A 27,533-nucleotide genomic window follows, 5' to 3' on the forward strand; every position below is an offset into this window, starting at 1 on the left:
AAAAAAAAAAAAAATCTGATTTACAATTGCAGAGTCACAAATAATTTATTTTGATTACGTAGCACCTTTACTGGAGATGCATAGATTCAGAAGTAAAATTATGCAGCTGAAAATGTGAAAATCTTCAGAATGAAGTGAGAACATTCATCTACTTACCTGCAGCTCAATCAAGCCTCTAATGTTCGACTATGTCACATTTTCCAGAAATCAAAAAACTAATTATGGAAAATGAGAAATTAGTTGCAAATTCATCCCTCTTGATGTAAACGTTTAAGTCAAAGTTCAGCCAGTTTTCAAAATTAATTTCTGTTGAACTGCTTCACACTTTTCACATTTTTGAGCTTCATCTGGATCTTTAGAAGAAGAATAACTAAATTACTTCAGTTAATTGTGTTTATTGTGTTTTTTTTCTTTTGTTTTTTCCCTGGAATGTCTATTTATGGAACTACAACCAAGCCTGAAATGTCTGAAATGTTGTGACGTTCCAATGTGACTTGGCCAAAAATGAAACAGCAACAGGTTTTTGTCAACTTAAGTTGACAAAAACAGCAGAACCTTCATGAAACCTCAAAGTCAATCACCTTCAGTGAGACTTTTTGGTCTGGAAGGTTGATACATGTATTGTGGTGCTAAGCTGTTTAGTGATTTTTAAACAGACGTCAGTATTTAAAAGTCTCTTCTCTCAGTGGAAGGACTTTAGATCTGGGCGAAGTGCTCCAACTTCCTGGTTTTAGTCAGAACTCCAGCAGCAGCGTTCTGGATTAGCTGCAGCTGTAGAATTGATATTTTAGTCAGACCTGTGAAGACGCTGTTGCTGTAATCGATGTGGCTAAAGATAAACGCATGGATGAGTTTCTCTAGATCGCGCCGAGACATCAGTCCTCTAATCCTGGAAATGTTCTCCAGGTGATAGAAGACCGACTTTGTGACTGACTTTATGTGGCTCTGAAGGTTCAGGTCCCTAGTCTCCAGCTGCAATAACTGAAGCTGTGTGTCGACTCTAGAGCTATAACTCTAGATCGCTCCTCTTTAGGTCCACAGTTTTGTTTGTTCAGCTGGAGAAAGTTTTGGCACATTTATCTGTTCTGAGCATCTCTTCAGTGATTGATGGGTTCAAAGGTCACCTGTTGACATCATATGTAGAGCTGTGTATCATCTGCATAGTTATGGTAGCCAATCTTTCTTCCTGTTATAACCTGAGCTTGTGGGAGCATATAGACATTGATTAGTTTTAATAATGAGAAGTAATATACAGACATCTCACCGTCTGCAGATGTTCCGTGCTTCCGCCCAGCTGACTGGATTGATGTTGTACCTGTAACTTCTCTCCAGTACCGATTTCAGGGAAAATGCAAAGCCTGTGCTGAGGAGGAGGAAGATCCAGGATCCAGAAAGGTTCATCTTCAACATTCAGTTTCTAAAAAGAAAAGGCTTATTAAAGCAAGATTAATTCAAACATAAGTTTTTATTCAACACACATTGCCTTGCAGTAAAGAGTATGAATAATCAAATAAAACAAGTCCAGTATTTCCAGTATCTCCAGTTATTGGTGTGATTACCTGACTGATGCTTCGTCGTCTCAGGAAAGTGCTGCTGCTTTACGAGCCTCCAGGTCTCGACTGCAGCTCCTGTTGTTTCAGCTTCCATGTTTTAAACTCGTCATTTGCTTAGCAGACAGAGTAAAAATCAGCCATCAGTCTGGTGTTGTCACTGTTTGTCAGAAATATTTGACTGCTGGCAAATGAACAAAGAACCAGAACAACAAGGAAGTGAAATTATTTTTCTAGGTAAATAAAACATATGCAGAGAAATGAAGGGAGAGTTAAAGAAAAAACATTAACTTCATATTAATCGCCTTTTAAGAGTTTTAAAGAGCATTCATATTTGATGGAATATTATTTTAACAATTTTGAACGTTTGATGTAATTTGTTTTATTCTGTTTAAGTTTTGGGAGTAAAAAATTTTAAAGTTAATTCCCCATTTACTGCTGCTACATAATTTGACAATTTGAACAATTCATCTTATTGAGTTTTTTATTAATCTACCATTTTAAACCATGAGAATCATAATAATGTATAACCCTAACAATTTCTGTAAAATAAAGATAACTAAGTAATTGTAAAGTGACTTTTACTTGACTGAAACTTCCTCCGTCTTCCTAACAGGAAACATCGGCTGATTTTTCATAGCCACTCCACAAAATGGGAGAAACAAGAGAACATACCTTCAGCTACAGGGTGAAAGGTGTGTAAGGAAATGGTTAGAAAGAAAACTACTTGTCTAAATGCAACGCTAAAGTCAGTTCAATAATTATGCAACAGAACAAATCTAGTTTAAAGTCGACAACTTTTGGGAGTGATTCTGATGTTAAGATGCTAAAACTTGATACAGAAGAACTAATTTTGACTGAATCACCTGTCCCTCAACACTGCTTCTCCATTTTCCTCAATATATACTGCTCAAAACAATAAAGGGAACACTTAAACAACACAATATAACTCCAAGTAAATCAAACTTCTGTGAAATCAAACTGTCCACTTAGGAAGCAACACTGATTGACCCGACGAGGGTCCCCGTTGTCAATCAGTGTTGCTTCCTAAGTGAACAGTTTGATTTCACAGAAGTTTGATTTACTTGGAGTTATATTGTGTTGTTTAAGTGTTCCCTTTATTTTTTTGAGCAGTGTATTTATTTTGTATGAAGGCGATAAAGTTACGATCTGTTGTCAAGTTAGCAAGTTGCTACATCTAAGTTCCTTCGTTTAATCTCCACCATGTTTAAAGTCAGTTTTATTGGAACAACATTGTTGCTTTGAGTCCTGGGGTGACCTTTTTTATTTAATGGTGCTAAATCAGGCTCGTATTTGATATGACCACAATCGTAAATATTTAAAGATTTGGTTTGTGTGGTGACATCTGGTGGTGGATTTCCAGATTGCAGCTTCATGGACGTTATTTTGTCAGTTCAAACAAACCCATAAAATAAAAAAATGCACCTCAACCTTTTAAGTTTAATTTATTATTGTAATTTCTACAAAACAATCTCAGTTAAACACGGATACAAATATTTTTTGTGGTTCTCAAAATGACTTCAGACATTTTCTGAAAATTTTCAGCCAAATGTTTGATGTGTCTGCTTGGACAATATAGAAGAAATTCACAAATATTTGCAATATTATTGCAATAATAGTAAGTTACAAATGTTTGAGGAATAATTTGAATCAGCATAATCTTGCTAACTACATACAATAATTCAAAAAGTCATTTTTTTCAAAAACAATAATAGAGTTGGCACCTTAAGTAAATTAAAGTTGTGGATAAAATGGTTCAAGCAACAAAGTAACAACTCCAACTTCAGATTTTAGAGATAAACTCTTAGCAGTGGACTTTAACTTTGAATCCAGCCCATCTTTTTCTCTTTTTGCTGAATCATGAACGTCCTGAAGCCAAAGAAATCTCTAGAAGCTGCTCTGAATCGCTGTGGCGTCCAGACGAGTCGACGTTGCGGTAACTTCTCCGTTTCCTTATTTTCTCCAGTCATAAAGTCTTAGAAACGGCGGAAACCGTTTCCAGACTGTCTGACGACTTGAATCGATGTTTCCTACTTCATGTTGTCAGGACGGTTCCATTTGAGTAATTTCTTGAATTAAAATGTCTGACTTTAAATCAGGCCTGGGTGTGGCTTTTGAAATTAAACCCAGAAATGTGACGAATTATAGTTATAAAATTCAGGAAATGGTCAAACCTGGCCAAATAACAGAATAATAAAAAGTTGATTAAATATTTACACCTATTAAACTAAATGTAAGAGAATCTGTGGTATTTGCTAAACTTTAATATCTGAATATATCTGTTTCTATCAGAGGAAACAGATTTTTCTGAGTCTAAAGATCTTTATTTAGGTGTGTAACTGTAACACAGGAAGTTTTTTCCCTCTGAACAATCCCTGGTCTCCATGCTGCTGCTGCTGCTGCTGCTTTTGGACAGGATCCCACAGTATTGCCCCGGGGCGGGGCAGGAGGGCAGGTTGGTGTACATCATGTCTGCTCCGTTCACCCACAGCCAATCACCAGCCAGGAAACGCAGGCCGGTCCAAACCTGCAGGAACAACGGATTACTTTTACAAATCTGTAGTTTGGTTCAAACTAAACATTTTGCTGGATGTAAAGCCTCTTAGCCACATTTTAAGAACTAAATAGTTGTTTGCTTTTGTCAATCTGAACTAATGAGGGAATAAGAAATTAAGCTTGAACAAGATCTGTGAAAACTTCTGGACAATGTTAAGTAAAAGTTATGCGTTTTAATGTTTCTCATCCTAAATTTGCCTCCCAGCTGGTAAACCTGAGCTGCTGATCCATTTTAACCTATAATCAGTTTCAGAACTTTGCTGTAAAATCATCATTTATAAACTTCCATATAACGCCAAGGGATTTAATATTATTCCATTATTTTATGTGGTTAAAATTAGAACTCCTGTATTTTTAATTAATCTTTCCTGAGGGTTTTTTACTTTTACAGTTTTTCTGCCAACAGTTGATTTGGGCCCAAATCTACGTTATTTATCATTTGACTTATTTTGCATTGAGTTTGATGCTTCAAAATGTATTAAAATCAAGTTCTTCCTCATTTTTGAACACCTCTTGTCCTTGTTTACCTTACATTGACAAAGCAAATAACTGATAAAAGGACATTTCGTCTTGTAAATTCATATTTTTTCCCACCTCCTCGGTGTCGGCCTGCATGATCTTGGTCCTGATGAAGTCCTGGTTGTCTGCAGGCTGCAGGCTGAGCAGATCGTAGCGCAGGTTGCTGTTGCTGGAGGACCGGAGGCCTCTGCAGCCCTCCAGCGCATCCTGCCAGCTCCTCTTCTCCTTCACCAGGACCAGATTGTCTAAGATGCAGAGGGATGGGAGAGGAGCATCACAGCTTTGGGGCGCCATCTGCTTCGTCAGTGAGGAGATCGAGCCGCAGTCGCCGCTGACACTCAGCGCTCCTTCTGACCAGTTTGTATATTCAGAGTCTCCCCAGCTCCATTTCCACGAGGCTCCTGTGAAAAAGAGGTGGGAAATTTATCGGCGCCAACTCTGCAACTTAAACCAGAATTGGTCTCTAAATGTTTGAAATTGTTGACTAAATTGGGCTCAATAAAAAAATGCATGCCACACATTTAAGATATTTGATATTAAAAAAAAAAAAACCCAGACACAACGAAGCAACAAAATTTAAACATAATTTCCAAGAACATTAAAGGTGTCAAAGGAGTGAAGATTGATGAAATTAGGGATTATGAGGATCAGGTCAGTCATTCTTTTCCCACCGTTAAAAGCTGCAGATTTTTATTTATGAGGCAGCAGAGAAACGACATGAACAGCCATGGCTGAGAAACAATCATTTAAAATAACGATTCAGAAGAATCTATTCCTGCAACACATGCAAATGAAAAAGAGCCTTTAACCAGGAAGCCACACTGGATGCTACTCATGTTGACTTTTGCCTTTTTGTTTGGAGTAAACATGAATTGCAAATCAGGTTTAAACAAGCAGGTTTGCTGGTTTACTTAAACACGACTCCCTGAGGGGTTGATAGATGAGAGTTTCTTTCCAATCCTTCTCAGCTTGCTATATGATTATTACTACATCAAAGTGTTATTATAACTGGTTCAAAATTAAGTATTTCTTTGGAATGGTCAACCATAAAATCCCAAAGAAAAATCTGAAAGTTTGAGGTAGAAACCAAAGCTTGGGTTGGACCTGTAAATATTTAACAAGTGAATCAGTTCAACATCTTCATGTTTGTTGAAACCATGAGTCCGGTTTCAGCAGTGACGGTTTACCGTCTCTGTGGAGTCCGATCCAGGTGGGAATCTCCCGCTCCAAGAAGATGTCGTCAAAAATGTTGCCAGAAAAACTGACCAGGTCCTGATGGTTTGACCTGCAGTACGCCGACGCCTCTGACCAAGTCTTGGCCTCGAGTACAAAGACGTAACTCGCACTAAACGTCCGACAGGTGAAGAACAGACGGTTTCCACAGTCTCTGACGTAGATCCTGTTAAGAGAACAAACATTTACTGAATCATCAACGTTTAAGAAAACAGGATTAACAGAAGATTCTGGGAGTCATGTTTCCATGTTTGTCCCTCATTAAAAATACATTTGGAGGGCTTTGATTCTTTCATGTACGTTTCAGAAATCTCTGGCAGAAAATTAGTTGTAATTTTATGTTTTTTAATATGAAGAGCACCTTGTACTGCGATTCAAGGTAAACTTGATTGATTCTCCCACAAAGCGACACTATTTCCACCTGGAGGATCTGCTTATATTAGGAATCCAGCGCCCCATAGAAACGGCTGTAAACGGCATAATAAAGGAGCACTGTTGAGATGACGAGTTAAAAGTGGAGTGTCAGAAAGAGTAAGAGCTTCTTAAAGAGACAGACGCAAAATTTCAAGGTGTAAAATTGCAAAGTCAAATTACTTTTAAGTCGTGTTTGATACAAAGTCTAAGGGTTCAGGGGTCCCCAAACCTTTTCCTGTGAGGGCCACATAACTTTTCCTTTCTCTGGTGGGGGGCCGGAGTCAGTTTGTAACAGAAAAAATGTTACACGGTTATCACCTGCGCTGCCGGAAATTGTTGACGGGGAAGGGGTGCGCGTCTTACTCGATTGATTTTTACCTAAAACCCATTAGTGAAACGGTCACCGGGACTGACTAGTATATATTCCATTGAGGGAAAGTAACTTTAACATATGAATTCCTCATATGTTAACATAAAGGCTCTTTTTGAAGTATAAGCGTATAATTCGACCTGGAATGCGGCGTTCATAACAAACACATGTGTTCATCTGCTCTACCGCTACCAACCATACTGATTAAATAACATAAAAGTCAAGCAGTTCCCTAAAAGTCCAACAGATGGCAGCAATGCGCCATGCAAAACAAAACACCCACAGTTTACAGGACACACTTCCTGCTAAAGAGCCCCCTGGTGGTTGAAGAAAAATCCACATATAATACAATATATGAAAAAAAATCTGAATGCTCTCTGGCATTGTTCAGGGGGCCGGACCAAATGTGGAGGCGGGGCCGGAGCCGGCCTGCGGGCCGTAGCTTGGGGACCACTGGTCTAAGGGTTCAGGGGTGGCAACACAAAATGTGTCCAGAGAAAGGAAGGTGGAAATTTAAAATGACTTATTACAAAAAGGTGGTTTCAAACAAAACACAATACATCTTAACACAATTCAATGTCAAATAAAAGACAACTGGAGCTGTGATAAACCCGCCTGAACCCCAGATGATTTACCAGTTTATTTATACAAGGGGATGTAACTGGTGAAAAATTTACCAAAAAAAAAAATAATAATAATGACAGAAGGCTTTAATTTTACCCGACAACGTTGACTTGAGTCTCTGAGTCACTTACTTTTTGTCGTCGTATGTGACAGAAGCACACTCTCCCTGGGCGTTTTCGACGTTGTCCTGCCAGTTGACAGGGTGAGTTTGACGGTCAGACCAGACCCACTTGCTACCGGATGTCGGAGTCGTGTCTTTGTGCAGACCGATCCAGGAGTGATACCGCTTAAGGTACACAGCGTTTACATCTGACGGTGAATAGAAGGTGGCCAGATCAGTGAATTCACTGCAAGGACAAAAAATAAAGTCATGGGTTTGAAAAGAGACATTAGGTGCATGTTGTTTTAAGAGCTTTTAAAAAGTATGAGTGCATGAAACAGTGAAATTATGTGGCCATGTTTCTTTGAATAATGGTGGTAGATGGAGAATGCAACGCAGTTAAAGAATAGATGATACAAAACAAAGTAAAAGCTTTTTTAAAGAGGTCAGAATTCATCAGTGTTGCATAAGAGGAAGTTAAATCCAGAGGAAAAACAATTCAGAGCGAAACAACAAAAACACTTTCTACAATAATGGAAATGATGAGTAAAGCTGCAGCTTTAGTGCAATGTTCTCATAGGCAGTAAGTTTAGTAAGCAGGACATGTAGACCTTTATTCAATCAGCATGTTATTTTATTTGTTCCACATTCTGAATTTTACAGGCAACCATTGCAGCGATGAAGGAAATTCACTGCAGATTTCAGGAGGACTTTGATTTATAATGTTTTCACCATGATGGTCTGATGGACTCAGTTCAGTTTGGAACAAAATTGCAGCATTTGTTCCATTTTCAGCTGCTGTGATTCTTTCACGCTGCACTGTGTCAAACGAGCCAAACTAGTTGTAAAACTTGTTCTGCCTGTGGGGGCGCTGCACTAAGAACCACTGAAGAAAGCAACAACAACAAAAAACAAACTCAGAAGACTCTGAGCACAACTCCCTCCCTCACAAACTGTAAAGAAAATGGAGTGGCGTCAGATTTTAGTTGGAGGATTTCCGTTTGGTAAAAAACCAAGTCATTTCTCCTGTTAGGGCTACACTCACATTTGTTTTGATTACATTTACCCAGAATGCCGTGCGCTGTAGTTCTCTTCCTGCTATTGGAGTGGACACCGGTCACTTTAATAGAACCGAGACCGAGGTTTTTAGGCCGACCAGAGTAAATGTCATTAAATGATTCTGATTCAATTAACTGTGAAAAAGAGCTTCATGCTTCCTGATGACATCATCCCACAGGATTGTGAAAGGAGCAACAGAGCTGGACCAAGGACAGAACCAGGTTCTTCTGAATCAACATCAGCTTCTACAGCTGAAACACCGAGTTCCTTTAAATTAAGACTCAAGAGTTGCTTTTGATCAATAATAAATGAAACATTGACCAACATTTATAATGTGTATTGATGGGACTCAAAATGTAAAACATGTAACGCGTTTCTGGTTTCTCATTTGATGATGTTATGACTTGTTTTTATGATTTAAAACACTTTGAACTGCCTTGTTGCTGAAATGTGCTGTACAAATAAACTTGATTGATAAAGGCTAAAAGATGGATTCCTGACAACCACTGCAAAGCAGCTCTGGGATCCACTGGGATCCACTAGATCTTTGAGTTCATTGTGGTACCTGCTGCCCTGAGGTCTAGAAAAACTGAACATTTACAGTAATCTTGACTCTTAACTCACAACTAAGCAAATATGAGAATATGTGTTCCTTTAGCCTTTCTGATAGTTTAGCTCAGTGTTTCTCAACCTTTTTCAGGCCAGCGCCCCCCCAGCCTTTATCCAGGTCCCTCACTGCCCCCCACCAAAGAATTTGCAGGCTACTTTGCACTGACTATTATTTTATTATTAATATTACTATCACTATTGTAGATGTTTTGATTTTTGTGCTTGTTTCTGTATTTATCATCAAAAATAATTTCCCAGAGAACAAAAAAGCCATGGGAATAGAAATTATTTTCACAGGCGTCTATGAAAAATGCAATGAACATTCAAGTTAAAATTGGTAACAGCAGCCAATCAGAGTGGAGAATATATTCTTATTTTGTGCCATTTTCTAGTTGTTAAATATTCCACAAAATGACCAGATAAAAGATGAACAACATGCCAGTTTAAACTTTGATCTATTTGCAAACGACTGAGCTCTGCAACATTAAAACATGGATAGAACTGTAACTACATTAATCATAGCTCTTCTTCTCTTCAGTGTTTCTGTCAGTTTCTGGTGGTGCAGCTCTGTGCTGCCTTCAGGAAAATGGGACATCAGAGTATCATCCACAAAACTTCACCCACATGGCATTTATTGTTCAAACCAGAGCTTTCAGAAGAAAAACAAAAGTTCCAGGTCCTTTTAATGCCGTACAAATATGAGACAGAAACATGGATCATATCTCTATATAGACCTGTCTATTGATTATAGATTAATAGTTTTACTGGACAGAAATTACAAAGAACAAATCTGGTTCTTAATCAAATCCTAATGAGTCAAATTGAAAGTCTCATGACATTAACACTGACATGAAAAATAATATTGAAGAAATAAATATATCAAATCTAATTACAAAAATAAATAAGTGATCAGTTACTTACTGTTATGGTTTGTAAGACATATTTATTCTCAGTACTGGATGTGGTCTCAACAAACCCATGGCACTTCAACAATAATATTTTACCTTTTATCTGGAAATAGTGTCTGTTTATTCTTGCTATTCTGTCCTCTGTATTAATTATTGCTCAAATGGTCTTGCCATACCAATTTATTCCTCTGCATTTACTTTAGTTTCTTAGTTTATTCTTGCATTTTGCTCTTCATTCATTTCCATTTAGTTTTATTTGATTATTATTATCCTCTATTGGTTTATTGCTATGTTCACTTTAGTTTTTCCTGTTGCTAGATTTATTTGATCATTTATTGACCATCAGTAATCTTCACTCATCACCTGCTGCGACGCCTAATCGTCGTGTTTTTCACATCATGTGTTGATTTTTCACTGTTCAGCATCGGATTCTCTGTTTTTATGCCATAATTCACATCTAGTTCGTCGCTCCGTTTTATGTCCGGCTTCTCCTGTTTCAGAGTTTTGCGCAATGTGCGCGGCGGTTTTTTTTTTTTTAAGCCCCTAAGGTGCAGGGCGGTCGGGAAGCGTATCGATGGGGAAAAGGCAGACTGACATAAACCTTTTAAAACAACGGAAACAATTTCTGCATCCTGATTATTGAAATTTAAAAGTGCTGTGTTGTTCTATCACCCCCGTTTCATACCGGACCACTTACAGCTCCGGTGTTAACGCTATAAAATGAACGCTCTCTATCGAGGTATCACCATGGAGGGATTTCTTTATTTAAATGGGTTAATTTTTCAGAGGGATACACAGGGATGGCATCGTGATTTTAGCTACCGGTAGCAGGAGAACGGAGCTGCGCCAAGAAGCTAACAGAAGCTAACAAACACTGAATAGAAGAAGAAGAAGAGCTGCCATCGATACAGTTGCAACATTAAAACATGATTTAATGTTACACAATACAGTTTTACCAAGTTGCTCAAAGTCTAAACTGGCATTGTTATGCATTTAAGGTGTAAAGTTTACCTTCGATCAAACGCCCCCCAAAGGCATCCCAGCGCCCCCCTTTTGTAAAAATGTCCGCCAGCGCCCCCTGGGGGGGCGGTACCGCCCACGTTGAGAACCGCTAGTTTAGCTACTCCTCGTTGAGTAAATGCATCATCAGGAATCCTACCGCCTGCAGTAGCTTTGGGCCACCTCCCAGGTTAAAGGGTATTTAGTGTGTTTGTAAGAAATGTCCACCACAGATCCCAGGCCGTCTCCAACACCGCTGCTGCCGAGGATGAGGAGGAGAATCAAAGGTCCGCAGAGGCTGCTCTTCATCTTCAAACTGTTTTCAGAAAAATGCTTTGAATAAAGCAGGAATTAATTCAGAGGTGAGTTTCTGATCAGACATGAACCAAATGAGTTACTTATTAAAGATCTGCACTGCAAAAACAAAACATTACCAATTATTTTTGTCTAGTTTCTAGTGCAAATGTCTTATGAGACACACAGACTTAAAAGTAACTTCTCAGCAAGACATAAGTTTAAGTAAATGATTCCTTAATATTGATGAAAACATTTTAGTTTCTTTGGCAAATAAATTAACGTACAACATGGAAAATGTCTTGTTATAAGTGAAACAAACTACCAGTAGAACTAGAACCGTTTCCATCAACATTAAGGAATTTACTTTAAAAAGTTCCTACATATTGTTGAAAAACTACTTTTGTCTCATTTCAAGTTTACTACTATATTTACACTAAAAACTGGACCAAAAACACTTGGTAAGATTTTGTTTCTGCAGCTTGAATCCCATCAGTCAAATAAAACTAATTAACGTGTTTAAATGGTGCCATTACCTGCAGATTCTTCCAGATGAGGATCTAGCAGCTTCTTCCCGTCTCGTGTTTTATTTATAACGCCCATTATAGAGATTGAGTAGCAGCCATCACGCCCACCTCAATCCTGCCGGCCTAGAAAACATTTGACTTCTGGCAAATGAAGGACAGATTTACCTGCAGACCTAAACAACAAAACCCATTTAGCCCTGAAGCTTTGGAGGATCAGGCAAATGAACCCAAAGGAGACCAATAACATCATAACCAGGTTTACTTTGATCAAAATGGGACAAATACAATGTTTCTGGCTTATAAAGTCTGACCTTTAATAAAAACAAACGTGTAAATATGGGATTTTTATTTGTAAAGTTCACATTTAAAAATGAAAGTGTGATAAAATAGACTGCAGTCCATTTATACACAACAAATTAGTGAGTAAACATTTGTTTAGATTTAGACAAAACTTAAAAACGGAAGTTATAGACTGTAGTGGGAAAGTTTAAGGTTACTGTGATTATTAGCTGAATCAATAACAGTATTAAGATTATTGTGTGATGCATGAGCTCATAAAGATTTCTGAAGGAGTTTAGTTTCTCTGATAGTTACCATGAAGTTATTGAATCGTTTATAGTGAAAGACGACGTGCTGCTGTGTGACCAAGTGGATCATCAAACTATGTGAAAGGAATCAAACTCTCCCTATAAACTGTTCTGCTCCAGGCTCCTTCTCCTGACTTGGAATAAATACCAATTAATATTCCCCCTCTAGTTCTTTGGGTCTTGAAAGTTTCTCTTTGTTAAAGGAAAATTTCCACAAGACAAATACGTTTTCCTTCTTCACAGAAAAGTGTAAATCTCCAGTCACCCAAGAAGTAAAATGCAACACATTCTAGTTACTTGCGACAACAGTAAAATTCAAGCACTTTCCAAGGAACATTTTCAAACTTTTCCAGCACCACTTGGAGATGATACAACTGAACCAAAAAAAGGTTTCAATTCACTATATGATATATTACTGTCATTATTACTAATGTTATACCAAAATGTTTGACACACACTAACACCTGACTGGTCTGAAAACAGAACGGCAATAAAAATTATCCCCCATTTTCAATTGTCCAATTTTAACAGTAAGTTTTTCAAATTTAGGCTTTTAAACAAATGTTGGATCACATTTTATAACAAAGTTTGCTGGTTGAATATCAAACACTTTCCAAACCTTGAAAACCTCCATTTGAAATTCAAGCATTTTCAAGGATTTCAAGCACCTGTTTGAACCCGTTAGGACTCGATGGAGCAAAGATTTCCTCCAGATGACTAAAGACCAAACATTAAAAGCAGAGTTGCATCACCTCATCACAGAAATGTTTTATTCTCTTCAGTCTGCATGTGACTATGTGAACACCGCCGCCGCCGCTGAACCAAGACGTCCTGCTTCAGCCTCCTGAGGGACGTCAGATTGGTGACAAGATGATTCAAGGAGAAACTTTCTGGAACTTCTCTGTAATCCCAACCTGCTGATTTCTGTGGCACTACGCCGCTGTCAGGTAAATGCAGAAGGACTGAGCACACATCCCAGAGGAACGCCAAAGCTCAGTTTGGGGAATTCATCGTATAAAACGACAAACATAGAAGTTGTATCTCAACTGTCAAGGAACAGATATGAAGTATTTTCTTCCATCTTTATGAAAAACATGTCAGCAAGTCTAGGATCATTTTACCTCAACAAAATTTGTAGATTGTTTTAACTTTAAATCTTTTTAAAAACAACAAAATGCAGTGAGATTGATTGAAGCATCGATGGATGGATGATAGCTAGGCAAAAAGCTTTTTTACTTTATATAAAAAAAGACGACTCAAATGAATGACGTGCATATTTTATTATGCATCATTTTAAGTGCATTGAAACCTGCAGGAATCACGTTTCAAGTAAACGCCATATTACATCTGAAATGCAAAAAGAAAAGCAGTTACTTTAACCGTCATCTCACAAATGAGTTCTGCCAGGCCGGCTAGAAATTCAGGAAAAAAAAAAGATAAAATCTTTTTTTTTTTTTTTTAAATTGAGATTTTTTTTTCCAGAACCTTGTGAGCCGACCTGGGTTGGACATGCTCCTCTCCAGCATCTTCAGGGTTTCTCCGGTCAGCGTGTGGAGCTCGTCCTGCAGCCGGCGGTGGCCGTCCAGCGTCAGGTGCCAGAAGCACGACTTCCTCTTCCCCTCTTTGCAGAGCTGGTTGCAGGTTTTACGGAAGCTGCTGCTGAAGCACAGGTTGTGGCGGATCGTGTTCTTCCAGCCGTCCGGAGCCGTCTGGAAGAAGGGGAAGTGTTCTCTGGGAGAGCAGAGGAAACGGCGAACCAAAGATGAACCACAATGCAAACCGGAAACGGTTTCCAGCACATTTCAACGATTCTAGACAGACGGATTCCTGATCAATTAGTGTAGTTTCCCCCTTAATCAGGAGAAATGGCTTCATTTCCCCCCAGTTTACTGTTAAAGGGAACCAGTGTGTCTGCATTCATCGGCTCTCTGGTTCTGACCTGGTGAAGTTGTAAATCTGCTGGACTTTCAGGCTCCCCGTCTGGCTGCTCTTCAGTGCCAGAGCGACGAGGACGCAGTAATTCACCGGCGGCCGAGGCCAGCAGCCCGGCTTCAGGGACTTCAGGTCCTGGCAGACGGGAGGACAAAACACCGAGTTCAACTTTACAGAACGAAGTTAGAATCCCATTCAGGACACATTCATGTTCCTCAGGGTCTAAAGAAAACAGTGGCTAGTCTGAAATTTAACAGGTTAGACCGACTGGTTCATGACAACTCAAACTGATTTCCAAGTTTTTGAGAATGTTTCTAATAAAAATAAAAGCATAAGTGCAATGTGAAATTGTAAATAGAAAATACCAATTCTGCTAAAAGAAATTCTAGAAGTAGTCTGGAAATTGGAGTTTCAAAAGTAGAAAAATGTGAATTTTATTCAGCTGTTTAAGTTTTCTAGAAAATTTCTGAGATTACTTAAAAACATCAATTGTTGGTGAAAATTTACCCAACAAGCTGTTGTAGCTAAAATGTCCACTTCTATCAGCTGCAGAGTTTTCATTACAAATATGGACAAAACTTTGGCAATATTCCACCAACGTCGAAAAAACTATTTCACATTTGTGATGTTTCCATTAAAATCAGATTGAATAAGTTTGTCCACCAGACAAGTAAAAAAATAAAAATAAAAAAAATAAAAAACATGTTGTGCCATGATTCATCTTTGTGGTTTGCGCAGCAACATCCAGTTGATCATGTGACTCAGGTGATGAGGGGGAAAAAAAAAAAAAAAAAACCCAAAAACATTCTCACACCAAGATTTTATTTTATTTTTTTAAACTGTGATGTTTATTTTTGAAATATAAAATTTTGCCTTTATGGTGAAGGAAACGCAGCTGCAGCTGCTGAAACCCTGAAAAGCTGCCGTTCTTCCTCACCACAACTTTTGTGATCTTCCCCTTCCGCCTGGTCCGGACTGGTTTGCTGGAACCGTCTTCCGTCTTTATCTGAGAGTTAAAGATGAGAATAAACACTGAAATCCACATGAACTCATTGTGTCTAATCTACAGGATACATTCAAATATAATCCTGCCATTTGATCAAATCCGTTTTACAGCAATAAATGGAGCAGAGTAAAAACGGTGTTGCTGTGCAAGTCTCTGCTTTCATTTTATTAAAAACTAGCTTCTTAATGACGCTTTAGTCTGACTTGGTGGAATAATTAATTTTGTCAGTCAATACATTTCAGTTGCATGCACGCCAACATATTGTTCCACTTAAATTTTATTCAAGACAGAAAATCCTGCTTGAAGCTGAAAATGGATTTGATTTTCTGCTCCAATCAGGTAGAAAAAAAAAGCTCATAAAGCTCCATCAATGTGGGAACAACCATCAAAATTTAAACCAGACAGCTGCAGGTTTGTTCAAATATTTCACATTTGCCAGGAAAACTTTGAGTGCTGCTGCTGGAAGATTTGGTTCATGCATCATTTTAATGCGGAGCTATAATTTGCACAGTTCTTCCATTTTTCTTCTTATACTTTGTTTTTCTTTGCAGCCTGAAATTACTGCGTTTGTAGAAAATAAAAAACAAGCTGATGCTCCATCTTTACCACACAAAAAATGTTAATTGTGAAGATTTCCTAAGAAATTTTACTTTGTGACTCTAAAAAAATAAATAATAAACAAACATGCAAGTATAAATTAGAGATTTTCTGAAAATGCAAACCAGACATTGGATTAAATCCCATCATGAATGAAGGACAGGAACATGATAAACAGGTCAGCCATCTGACCATCTTGCATGTTATTTGTGACGGATGATATCTATAAGCTGACTTAAATAAACATAATCAGTTGGAGAAAGGCTGACTGAAGTGGCCAAGAGGCAGAAAGAAGAGAACGAGGCGCCAAGACGTGAAATGGATGACCTTAACTTCCATCTGAAGTCGGTTTCTGGGTGATCCAGGCTTTTATTTTTGAAGTAGAGCAAAAGTACTTGGTAGGATTTTGTGTTTTTTGCAGTGCAGGACTTAAAAGAATAATCTTCAATCCTTCATGCATCTCTTGGATATAATTTCCCCCCCATTTTCTACAAAACTAAACCCCTAATTCATGCATGAATGCATTTAATAAATCCTAAAAACCACATGCGGTGCTTTAACCTCGTTTTTTATGCGATTCCCTCAGAGGGTGATGCGAGTTTGTTACCGTGTGTTTGGCTGTGGAGGAAGCAGGAAGCAGCAGTTCCTCCCGATGTGGACATGTTAGGGGATCGGATGTGGATGGACCCTCCATGTCCCCGGGCTCCAGCTGCAGCAGCTGGTTAGCATGACCCGGGTCAGGCTGGAGGTCAGCGTCCGTCTGCACATACTGGACCGGACAGGCGATGTTGGGATTCACCAGCAGCCACAGGTTTGGCTTCACAAATGTGTCTGATGGAGAGAAAAACAGATCAGCACATGGCAATAAAAACTGCAACTTTCATCAGAGGCAAAGTGGGAAAAAAAACATTTTTATAGCTGGTGGTGCAGAAGCTGAAACCAACATGAATCTTCTGGTCTTATTTTACCTGAGATTCAAACCAGACAGCTGGATGAAGTTCCTGTGTGAACTCACCTGACGTCTTATCGTACCAAACGAACTCGTCTTTTCTCCTGCAGGCTCTGGCTGAGGGTCTCTGGGCCACATGCTGATCATTCACTTTATCTTCTGCCAGAGTAGACAAACCTCACTGACACACATATGATTAAATTACATTTTACACAAACAGACAAACCAAGCTGCAAATTCTCACTGAATTCCTCTGTGTTGCGTAAACAAATATTCATCCGCGCCGTTTCCAGCCAGTGGTGACACAGCAGCTGCAGTTTATTAAAACAATAATGAAAATGTTCACCGTTGCAGTTTTGGTCGGTGGTTGTTGCCAGTTTGAGCTCTTTGTCCATGTCCCAGTCGGTCAGACCCACAGAGCAGTGCAGGCCACAGAACCGGCCTCTGGTTTTCAGCTGGAACGTCATGCTTGGACCCGCTTCAGACGCTCTTCCTCCCTGATGAAGAGGAGGGAAGTGAGGCCTGCAGGCTGTTGATTCAGCAGCTGGAGCAGAACCGGCTGATTGGACCCAATCAGGTCTAACAGAGAGCAGCCGGTCCGGAACCGACGCTTCACCCTGAGGATGGCGGCTTTATATAACGGTCATTTAATTTGTGATAGTTGGAGTGAAAAGCTGCTGGTTTGTGTGGTTTAGTTGTAGCAAAAGTCAAATAAAACTTTATTTTTCCATTGAAAAACCACAAGAGGAGAATTTAATAGCCTTTACTCAAACAGGATTGTTTTGTTTGTTTCTTTGAAAGAATTTATTGACACATTTGAAGAAAATTCCTTGAGTTCAAAGACCAAATCATCTTGTTTAAGTTTCCTGGTCTGAACGAACAATTTCCAGAGATTTTTCCTAAACATGGTTTAAAATTCTTCAGGGATAAACTGAGTTGGGTCACATAACAATCCAACATTTACCACATTCTTATCAATGTAAATTGTAAAATAAGTTATAGATCATTTCTTCAAGTTAAACCTCCAAGATACATCTCTAGATTTACAGACTCTCAAGTTTTGTTTTGGACTTAAGCAACTTTTTCTCCTCTGACGCCTGTTAGAACCATAACAGAAAGAAAAAGAGTCAATTTCAAGCCAAAAACAATTTCAGACATTTAAGAGCTCCAAAGTTTGGAAACTTGCAAGAAAAAAAAACCTGAAAAAAGTTTGAGATTAATCTTGTAAATTTGTAGAAAAGACACGAAGATTTCTAAACTTGAAAAGTTAAAGATTTTGGGGAAAAAAACCCTAAAATTATGAGATTAATTTAAAAAATTTTCCTAGGAATAAAAAAAAAGAAAATTTGTGGAGTTTGAAAGTCAGAAATTTGCTTGTTAGTAAAAAAAAATCTGAAATTTTAACAACTTTTGGTGCTTTACACAAAAATGTATACAAATATTTCTGGCAATTAATGAAAAAATGAGTTTTTTTCTTGCACATTTTTTACTTTTGGAGCTAAGAAATGTGTTTTTTCTAAAACATTTCTCAGATTAATAGCATCTGAGCTTTTGGGCTGAAATGTTTTGTGTGTAATCTACAGGTATAACATCCTAAGTGTCTAAACCACAGGCGTCAAACTGCAGTCCTCTGCTGCCCTGCAGCTTTTAGATGAGCCTCTGCTGCACCTGAACAGAATAATCAGGTCGTTAAGGTTCTGGAGATCTGATCCACACCAGGAGGAGGTAATGAAGCCATTTGGTTCCAGTGTTTTGTACCTGTGGCACAGAGAAAACCTGCAGGACAGCAGAGGACTGGAGTTTGACACCCCTGATCTAAACAGTTTAATATATTTCATCTCTGGAAGCTGAAAATAATTTTAAAATTAGATCTTTAGGGTTGAAAAAAGCTGAGTCCGGGCTGCACAGTGGTGCAGTTGGTAGAGCTGTTGCCTTGCAGCACGAAGGTTCTGGGTTCGATTCCCGGCCCCGGTCTTTCTGCATGGAGTCTCCATGTTCTCCCTGTGCATGGTGGGTTTTCTCCAGGTACTCCGGTTTCCTCCCACAGTCCAAAAACATGACTGTCAGGTTAATTGGTCTGTCTAAATTGCCCCTAGGTGTGAGTGTGTGTGTCCTGTGTGTCTCTGTGTTGCCCTGCGACAGACTGGCGACCTGTCCAGGTGACCCCGCCTCTCGCCCGGAACATTAGCTGGAGAGGAACCAGCACCTCCTGACCCCACTGAGGGTCAAGGGTGTAAGAAAATGGATGGATGGAAAAGCCGAGTCCTAAGACGAAACAGTTAATGATGCACTGATAAAAACTGGAAGCAGAGCTATAGATGAAGATCGCTGCTTGGGAGGAAAATATTAACACAATAAGAGTTTTTTTTACTTTTTGGACAGTAAAATACAGAACAAATGTTATTGAAAATACTTTCATTTTTAATTTGTGATGTAATGGGAATGAATGAAAAAGGTCAGTTTCTTCAGACTGTTTATTACCGTCACATTAATAATACACATTTCACAACAACAAACATTAAGAAATCAAATTTTATACAGCATGAGAACACAAAATCATATAATCGTCTTTAAATATCCATTTATCTTTTATAGTTTAAACGTGTTCCATTTAACCACAAGCATTCACTTTGTTCATGTACAGAAACGTGACAGCTCAGCTCTTATTGTAATATTTAACAGAAATAATCAGATTCGTTCGTTTTACTCGTCATTTCGTTGGGAAAAGACAAACGACATGCAGACAAACACCAGAGCAGAGAAATGTCTGGAGCTGGAACTCAGATTTCTGGGCTTTTATTTTGTACGTCGTCATAAGACGGGAGGTGAGAATCACATCCTGTGATTATCTGAGCTGGAGGGAGAAAAATCAAAAGCTGAGGCGCGCCGACTACATCCTGGGTTTAAGAAATTGCAAATCTGGTCAGGAGTTTATTTAAGCGGCTGAAGGACTGGGAGGACGACGAGCTCGGAAAAGTTTAGACAATCACACAGACGCGTGTTTGAAAGTCAAATGGGTTCAAAACAGGAACAAAACGCCTCGGCTGATTCCTTCACACTGAAAAACACCAAACCTCACCAGGCAATTTAATCCAGTTTCTGGAGAAAATGTCTTATTACACAGAAAATAAGACAAAACTGACTTGCAAGGAACTTATAACAAGATATAGAGACTTGTTTTAAGTCAATAAATCTTTAATATTAATGAAATAAATACTGTTATTTCACTGGAAACATTTTTCATATCTTAATAGTTAATTTATCTGTAAGTGGAACTAAAACTTTTTCATCAATATTAATGAATTATTTACTTAAAACAAGTCTCTGTATCTTGTTATGAGTTCCTTGTAAGTTAGTTTTGTCTAATTTTAAGTGAACTAAGACAGCTGCACTAGAAACTCGACTAAATTACTTGGTAAGATTTTGTGTTTTTTCAGTGCAGAGCAGAAAATGCACCATATAGAAAACCAACCTACATCTAGACGAACGAATCGCAGCCAATTCACAGGTTTTACAGTGCGACCAGATGGAATGAGGAGCTGAGCGCTCAGAATATTGGGATGTAGTTGTCGATTTTGGCGCGGTGCCGCTGGGCGATGCACTCTGCGATCCACACGATGTTCCTGCACTCCTGCTCCTTCAGCTTGACGTAGGCGTAGAAGACGCTGAAGTGGAACTGGTTGAGGAAGGCCAGCTTGTTCAGCTTCACCTGCACCAAACGAAGAGCAAGGAAATGAAAACTTCCTGTAAAAAAACATTATTCTGCAACGGTAAGCCTTCCAACACAACAAACGCTGCTGGATGTTAAATTGTTCCAGCTTTGAGACTATTTTTATCTTTTTTTATATTAACATTTTTATAGAGAAAGCATATTACAATACAATTACAGGATACTGATTACGTTCACATTTTTACATGCTTTCTCTGTTTTCTAATTTTTTGACAAGAAAAAACAAAACAAAACAAAAAAACATCAACAACCAAAACTGAAATGGGAGCAGCGGGGCAGCCTGACTATTGAGACTATTTTTAAGCAAAATTATAATGGTGTAATAAAAATTTACAGTCTCAACGATTAATAAAAAAATTACATTTTCCTTTCATTTAAACTCAAAATAAAAATAAAAACAATAAAAAGAAAAGAAAAACCACACGCAGCTGAAACCATAAATACCATGGATCATAATGTGTCTGTAATAATAAGCTGATTATTCTGCACTCTGAAGTTTCCCGCTCTGCAAAATGCCTCGTTTTATGGTTTATTATGAATTTTTCTGTTTTCTTCTGTTTTACATCAAAAATCTGATTTTCTAACAGATTTGGTTACAATTATTTTTCAGACTTTTATTTTTTTTTTACTTTGCAGCACACGAGGAATCAAAAGCCGTTTGTGAGAATAATAATAATAAAAGCAGATATTGGAGCCTTTCGTCTGAATCCAGGTAAACACTGGAGGTCTGGACCATCTTTCACAGCTTTTGTCCAGAATGAGGAGAAACAGAGTCTCTGTTTCATCCAGAGTTTCACCAGAAGGCTTTATGATGATGTTTTTGTTTTGAACACAGTAAAGGACTACCTGGACCAGAGCCCGTAAACATTTGGTCCTAAAGCGTCGCAGGTCAACGTCTCAGCGGCAGCAGAACAAATAGTTCAGAGCTGTGATTGTATTCAAGACTGTAAATATTTTACATCTTCAAAACAAAAACACTGGAAACACACAAACCATCAGAACCAGATGGTGAGACGATCCAGGTCTTCGGGATTTGACTAGACTAAACTAAACGAGTCAAAGCCGTTTGAGCCAGTTATCAGTGTGAAACGTTCAAATGCAGTTGGAAAAACCTAAACCGGCACCAAAACCACTAAAATTAATGTAATGTTTAAGATCTGAAATTCTTTTAATAAATTCCCACAAAAACTGCTGAGTGACTCGAGTTTTCTTCTGTTTTTTTAAGAAAATTGTTGTGTGCACTGCTGCTCAGCTGGCTGAAAGAAGGATATGTTACTTTTTTATCACTTACAACAAAGATATTTTCATCTTAAAATGTGTCAGACCTCAGAAACCCGTCAGTGCAGCAGCAGCCATCACTCTTATTAAAGTGTTTATTTGCCACAGAGCTGCATAAACTTATGATGTCACATGAAAAGCAGCTAAGAAACAGAAAATGATGTTGATCTCAGATCCGGTGCAACTAAATATTGAGTTAAGTAGTAACCGCTCTAAATAATACGACTTTTTTCCACCATTAGGATTCACTATGTAATCACTAATTATTCAATGGAAAATGTGACTGTTTCTGGTGTTTAAGCAACAAAAATAAACAGGAACACATTAATAGTAATTTTATTTACCCCTTGGATAAAAATCTGGTGTTAAATATTCATTACTTCTGGATAAATTTGATTCCTATCATTCTGGATTCAGATCAAATGTTGCTATTTATGGATATTGGCAGGTTATTGAGTTGATTTATGAAAGAGCTGCATGTCGCAGCGTGTTTACGAGCGGAGCGCTGCTTTACTGGCCTCCTCCTGGTGAAACGTGTCCCATGACTGTGACTCAGACTGAGCGGAGGTTCTCGGACCGAGCCAGCGCCTGTTAACGCAGGAATAATGTGTCAGAAAAAGTGACTCACCTCATGCTCAAAGAAGCGGTCCTCCAGGGTTTTATCTCCTGGGTTGCTCCCAGCGCCTTCAAACAGCAGCTTGTATTCCTGGAAGGAGGAAAAATCAAAAACAGTCAGACGGAAATCTGAGCTGTTTTTACTGGGATATTCTGATAATCGACGGATGAAAAGCAAAGCAGTGATGTGGGAAAACACTGAGGAGGAAATAAACATGTTCTGCTTTAGATGTATGAAAAAAAAAAACATTTTAAAAACTTAAATGTGGAGGAAACGTGTGTGGAGTGAGGCAGCGCCCCCCGGTGGAAATACTCTGCAATCTATTCATTATTTGTAATGATTTAAATGAGCTGAATATATTCAGATCTTTTTCTTTCTTAGGTTATTTATTTTCAAGAAAAAATGAAACTAAAACCAAAGTTGGGTAGTAACTATTTACATTTACTAAAGTACATTTCCTCGAGTAACGTTTTTGAAAAAATTTACTTTTAGGAGTATTTTTACTACGTTGTACTTTGAGTAATTTTACTATGAAGCATTTCTTCTCTAATTTGAGTAAAATTTATAGATTTTCTACCCACTGAATGAAAAACAAACTTTTTTTTAACCAAACATTCACCAGACAGGCACAAACCTGCAGTTTCTGTAAAGTTAAAAAAAATATTGAAAGAAACTGATTTGGAAAAAAAAACATATTTTGCCTGATTTAGTTATTTTTATGAATTATTGTAATTTTGGTCCTTTAACTACCAAAATTCCCACTTAACTTTACATTTTGGTCCGTCTGATTATGTGATTTCTAAATATTAAATGATTGATAATTTGATCAGTTCCTCAGTACTTGAGTAAACTTTTTACCAAATATTTTTTTCAATATGAGTCATTTCTTACTTTCACTTCAGTGAAAACAGGTTAAAGTAGTGCTACCATTTCTGCCTACATCACCAGTCAGACTTTGAGTTTTAACTAGAAAACCAGAGTTGATTTTGCATCAATAAGGAAAAAAGAGCCACAGTGTGAAACTCGCTGTGGATTTAAGCAACAAGTGACGACAAACTGAAGGTTCTGGACTTACAGGGTAAAAATCAGCGACCGCCTTGACCTGCTCGTAGTCGTCGGCTCTGGCCAGCTGCGCCAGGCCTTCTGGGTAAAGCTTGCCGCAGTGCGGGAAGAGCTTGGCTCGGTCCTCTTTGGACAGCTCTGTGCCGAAGGAGTTGATGGTGATGATGAAAGCTCGTCTGTCAGCCTCAAACTGCAGCAGAAACAGGAACAAAAAACAAAAGTGAAACCAAGCACTGTACTTTCTATTACAGGTGGAAAAACTGCACATATCTGGATGCTGGATTATTCTGACCTCCAGAATCGGACACATGGTGTCTGCAGTGGTTCCTCCCAGGTTAGAGCAGAACTTATAGAAAGCCTCCAGATATGCCTGAAAACACACAAACATCTTTTATGAACTACAGAAATAAACACAGGAATTATATTTTGTCTATTTACACAGCTAAAGTTTTCAGTGCCCGATAAATAAAGCATCAGTGTAACCAGAGGATTTACCTTGTAGAGTGTGTTACGGATGATTTCAATGTTCATTTCATCCAAATCCTGCTCAGATATACAGTCCTGGAAAAAGGCAGCTGGACAAAAACACAACAACATCCATCAACATGCGACTGGTCTGTGTTCCTGCCTCCAGTCAGGGCTAGCGGCGCCTCTCATACCCAGCGGCGTGTCCACCAGGATGGCGTTGTAGAGCTCGGCGGGGGTCTGAGCGATGTTGACCGCCTCCATCTGCTCGAAGCTGCCCAGCGGGTGGCACTTCGGGACGAGCTCAGAGATGGCCCTCTGGTGCAGCGTGCCGGTGATCAGCAGGATCACGTTATCGATCATGTAGCTGTACCTGCACAGCACGAGAAATGTGGCCTTAATCAAACGATTAATCACATTAATCGATTACTGAAATTAGGATCAAGTAAATTAATTAATTCATTGTTAACTGGAGCATAGATGCACCAAAAAGTTATTTGCTGACAAAGTAACAGCATTAATTAAGTCAAAGCTTTACAAATATATGTACATTTTGCATTTCAGTAAAAAAATATCAGTTTGTATCAAATTATTAATTAGTATTTAAACAAAACATATCAGCCCCACATTGTATTGATGTTCCACTAAAGGAATAATGTGTGGCTTCATTTTAGGCAATAAAATGTTTGTCTTCATATTTTAAAAAAGACTGAATTAGTTATTTGCATCTTTTAATGTGTCTCTAATATTGTATGAAAACGTGAAAAATCTGCAGAATGCATCAAATTTTTTATCCGATTTATCATCCCAATAACTGATCATTAATGTAATTGTTATTTGCATTCATCTTTAACGTGTTTAAAATGTATTAGTATGTTTAAATTAAACACAAATGTCTCCAGAGTGCTGAAGATTGCTTTTCAATGTAGAACATTTAGATAATCTACCTTAAACAGAACTTTAATTTAAATTAAATTAAGACATAATTTTCCTTTGGGATTAATAAAGTAATTTTGAATTTGTAAAATTCATTATAAAGTGAGACAGGAAACAGTGAGAGGCGTTGAGGGAACAGATTCAATTTGGTGGATTTCCGCTTACGTGATGAAATCCATAAAACTGGCCAGAGGTTCGTACGACTGGTTCCTCATGTGGCGAAACTCCACCACCATCTTCTCCTTCAGCTTGTCGTCGATGACCGACACGGTGAGCGGAGACGCCTCGTTGGCGAGGAAGCTGCCGTAGTCGGTGCTCTGCAGATGGAGCTTCAGGTCTGCAGGGAGAACACAAAGACAGAATATGGAGATTAACATGTCATATCCGGGGAGGGATCAGAATATGCTTACATGAAAACATTTAGGTGATTAATAAGGTCATGTTGATAAAAATCTATTCAGAGCAAAAGAAAGTTTGACTACAGTAAAATCTCAAGTACTTTTCAAGCTTCTCTACTTGTAAAATTGATGTGAAACAAAATTATAATGTCCGATCCTTAATGGATTAAGAAGCATCTTTATGACTTTTTATGATTAGTATTTTGCAAAATTTGCAATTGCCTCCACAATCTTATTTTTATTCATACCGACATAAAGGTATAGTCATTCCCCATCATTTAATTCATGTGTAATTAAATTAGTAAATCTACTGTGGTTAGGAATAAAAACGAAGTAATTTTGAAAAATATTATATTGTAAATAAGAGCTGAATATCTTAATGTAAGCTATTACAGGGATTTATTTATAGACTCATTTTTAATCTTAATAAAAACACAGTAATGGCAGAGGGAAAGAAAAAGCTGCTTCACTTCCTCTAAAAAGCCCAATAATCTCGGAAACAATTTCCTATATTTACTAGCTAGCCAGTTAACATAGATATGCTAACTAGCATCGACAAACGCATAGTTCCTCAATCTTTTAATATTTTCAGGACACATTAATATCATTTTTGATGCTTAAAGATTATTATAATTAATAACTAGGTTCTGCAAGGTTCAAGTCTGCAGTTAAAAGCCTTAATTTCCTCACAGAGCTGATGACAACTGATGTTAGCATTTAGCCGTTAGCTTCGGTCTCCTTTATCTCACCTTCCAGAGTCTCGCATTGAACCAGGTTTAAGTAATCGCCCTGAGACAGTATTCCAGCCTTGAAGCCCCTGACCAGGCCCTCCAGGTAGCCGTTATCGACGTTAAAATACAGCTCGGAGAAAGGCATCCTGGCTGACCGTCAGACCGTCGCTGCCGCTGGGAAACCGTCAGTCCTGCTAAGAGTTAGCATCAGCTGACTGAGCCACGTGACCGTCATCTGATCCGTCACCTGCTTCTGCGTAACTTGGAGTAAAGGCAGTGACGCAGATCGACCAGTAGGTGGCAATAATGTCCTCACTGCCATTTTTTCGAGTAATAATGTGATGCCCAAATGAACAGTATTTAGTTTAGTTCATTGTTTAGTTAGAACATGATTGGAAAATAAACGAATAAATAAAACAGAGAATGATTATAAAAACATATAATCAATAGAGATTTCAAACTATTCACAGAATTTGTTAAAACCTACTTGGTATCTCAAACTTGCCCCTGTCTCATGTTGATGATCCTCTGGAAGCCATTAATAATTTTTAAGACACTCAACAGCAATGTTTAATTTATGTCAAAATAGATGAATCAAGAAGTTACATACTGCATTATGTATATGTATTCAGTACAGAAGATGCAAATATATGATGTGTGAATAGTCAGACCCTAGATAATGATCATGGGGACATAATACTGAAACTTATTGAAACAAAGTAGATTGGTGCATTCATTATCTAATAATTAATTAACGTAAGAATTTAAATGTGATCCCTATTAAGTAGCATTTAGCCACCAATTTTTAGACAAAAATCAAGTAGCAGTGAATGTAACACCATGAAGTAAAATGGCAACAGACATAAAGACAAAATCATCAGGTTAATATTAAATAACTCTCTTCAAGATCAAAATTTACATGAATTCTTCACTTTCATTGTGATCTGGAAAAAGTTCTGGTAGAAGTTTAAATGCACTCATCATGGGAATAAATATCACCTTAAGTTTGTACTTTTGATGATTTATTTGAACCATCATTTGTTCATGGTGGCAGAATGATTTTACACAACATAGCTTACGTGTAAGCCCTGATTTATATAAAGGTTATATATTTATGTAATTAATTTTCTTTACATCTCATATACCGTTTTGTTATTGGTCTGATGTAATGTTCTCATCTTAAATGTTGTGTTTCCATCACCCATAAGCAGAAAATCATCATAGTTAGTAGAAATAAAGGATTAAAAACATTAGTTTTTATTATCCTACATAATGTGTTTCTGTTAGTAAGTTACTGAAACAAATACACTTTTCAATGATATTCTAATTTATTAAATATGTCTGTATACGTCCCCACTGATAGTTGAATAAATGTTAATTAGAAGCTTCAACTTGATATTTGATGACTCGTCTTTGTGTCTGAATGAATGTTTCCTGTCACGATGTTTTTAGGCAAAGTAAAA

General features: G+C 38.0%; 4 protein-coding genes across 6 annotated transcripts in view; 1 reads left to right on the forward strand and 3 right to left on the reverse strand.

The window, feature by feature from the left end:
* LOC103462952 (uncharacterized) overlaps positions 1–27,533 on the forward strand; it is a 159,638-nt gene that overhangs the window by 58,060 nt on the left and 74,045 nt on the right. The gene's annotated exons all lie outside the window — the stretch shown is intronic.
* LOC145551175 (putative C-type lectin domain family 20 member A) lies at positions 3,607–11,316 on the reverse strand. The gene is made up of 5 exons (XM_081605505.1): positions 11,123–11,316; positions 7,419–7,634; positions 5,834–6,045; positions 4,722–5,047; positions 3,607–4,098 (listed from the first exon to the last, which is right to left on the reverse strand). The coding sequence occupies exons 1-5, from the start codon at positions 11,269–11,271 to the stop codon at positions 3,895–3,897; spliced, it is 1,107 nt and encodes a 368-aa protein (XP_081461631.1). The 5' UTR covers positions 11,272–11,316; the 3' UTR covers positions 3,607–3,894.
* On the reverse strand, positions 13,632–17,476 carry foxr1 (forkhead box R1). Of its 3 annotated transcripts, none has more exons than XM_081605506.1 (7): positions 17,201–17,476; positions 16,921–17,013; positions 16,513–16,736; positions 15,240–15,308; positions 14,310–14,437; positions 13,856–14,101; positions 13,632–13,717 (listed from the first exon to the last, which is right to left on the reverse strand). In XM_081605506.1, the coding sequence occupies exons 1-7, from the start codon at positions 17,319–17,321 to the stop codon at positions 13,696–13,698; spliced, it is 903 nt and encodes a 300-aa protein (XP_081461632.1). In that variant the 5' UTR covers positions 17,322–17,476; the 3' UTR covers positions 13,632–13,695. The 3 variants fall into 3 exon arrangements, with proteins under 3 accessions (XP_081461632.1, XP_008404239.2, XP_081461633.1); XM_008406017.2 differs by having other exon boundaries at positions 13,869–14,101; positions 17,201–17,475; XM_081605507.1 differs by having other exon boundaries at positions 13,632–14,101.
* atp6v0d1 (ATPase H+ transporting V0 subunit d1) lies at positions 19,311–26,296 on the reverse strand. The gene is made up of 8 exons (XM_008406018.3): positions 26,089–26,296; positions 25,107–25,278; positions 24,200–24,378; positions 24,036–24,115; positions 23,833–23,910; positions 23,554–23,730; positions 22,491–22,568; positions 19,311–20,563 (listed from the first exon to the last, which is right to left on the reverse strand). Exons 1-8 carry the CDS (start codon positions 26,213–26,215, stop codon positions 20,402–20,404), a joined length of 1,053 nt encoding a protein of 350 aa, XP_008404240.1. The 5' UTR covers positions 26,216–26,296; the 3' UTR covers positions 19,311–20,401.

The sequence above is a fragment of the Poecilia reticulata genome, chromosome 3 (genome assembly GCF_904066995.2).
Source record: "Poecilia reticulata chromosome 3, P_reticulata-male-v2, whole genome shotgun sequence".
Taxonomy (NCBI): Eukaryota; Metazoa; Chordata; class Actinopteri; order Cyprinodontiformes; family Poeciliidae; genus Poecilia; species Poecilia reticulata.

Bases quoted from the DNA above. Each gene is read 5' to 3' on its own strand.
- foxr1 (XM_081605507.1), bottom strand. From the start codon at position 17,321: ATGACGTTCCAGCTGAAAACCAGAGGCCGGTTCTGTGGCCTGCACTGC. The intron at 17,014-17,200 runs GTGAACATTTTC...CTACTCTGGCAG, and splicing joins CACCGACCAAAACTGCAACG to AAGATAAAGTGAATGATCAG. The intron at 14,438-15,239 runs GTGAGGAAGAAC...CCCGTCTGCCAG, and splicing joins GGAAGATCACAAAAGTTGTG to GACCTGAAGTCCCTGAAGCC.
- atp6v0d1 (XM_008406018.3), bottom strand. From the start codon at position 26,215: ATGCCTTTCTCCGAGCTGTATTTTAACGTCGATAACGGCTACCTGGAG. The intron at 24,379-25,106 runs GTAAGCGGAAAT...CGTGCTGTGCAG, and splicing joins AGTTTTATGGATTTCATCAC to GTACAGCTACATGATCGATA. The intron at 23,911-24,035 runs GTAAATCCTCTG...GTGTGTTTTCAG, and splicing joins TCCGTAACACACTCTACAAG to GCATATCTGGAGGCTTTCTA.
- LOC145551175 (XM_081605505.1), bottom strand. From the start codon at position 11,271: ATGAAGAGCAGCCTCTGCGGACCTTTGATTCTCCTCCTCATCCTCGGC. The intron at 7,635-11,122 runs GTAGGATTCCTG...TTGTCCTTGCAG, and splicing joins GCCCAAAGCTACTGCAGGCG to TGAATTCACTGATCTGGCCA. The intron at 5,048-5,833 runs GTAAACCGTCAC...TCTTTTTCACAG, and splicing joins GATCGGACTCCACAGAGACG to GAGCCTCGTGGAAATGGAGC.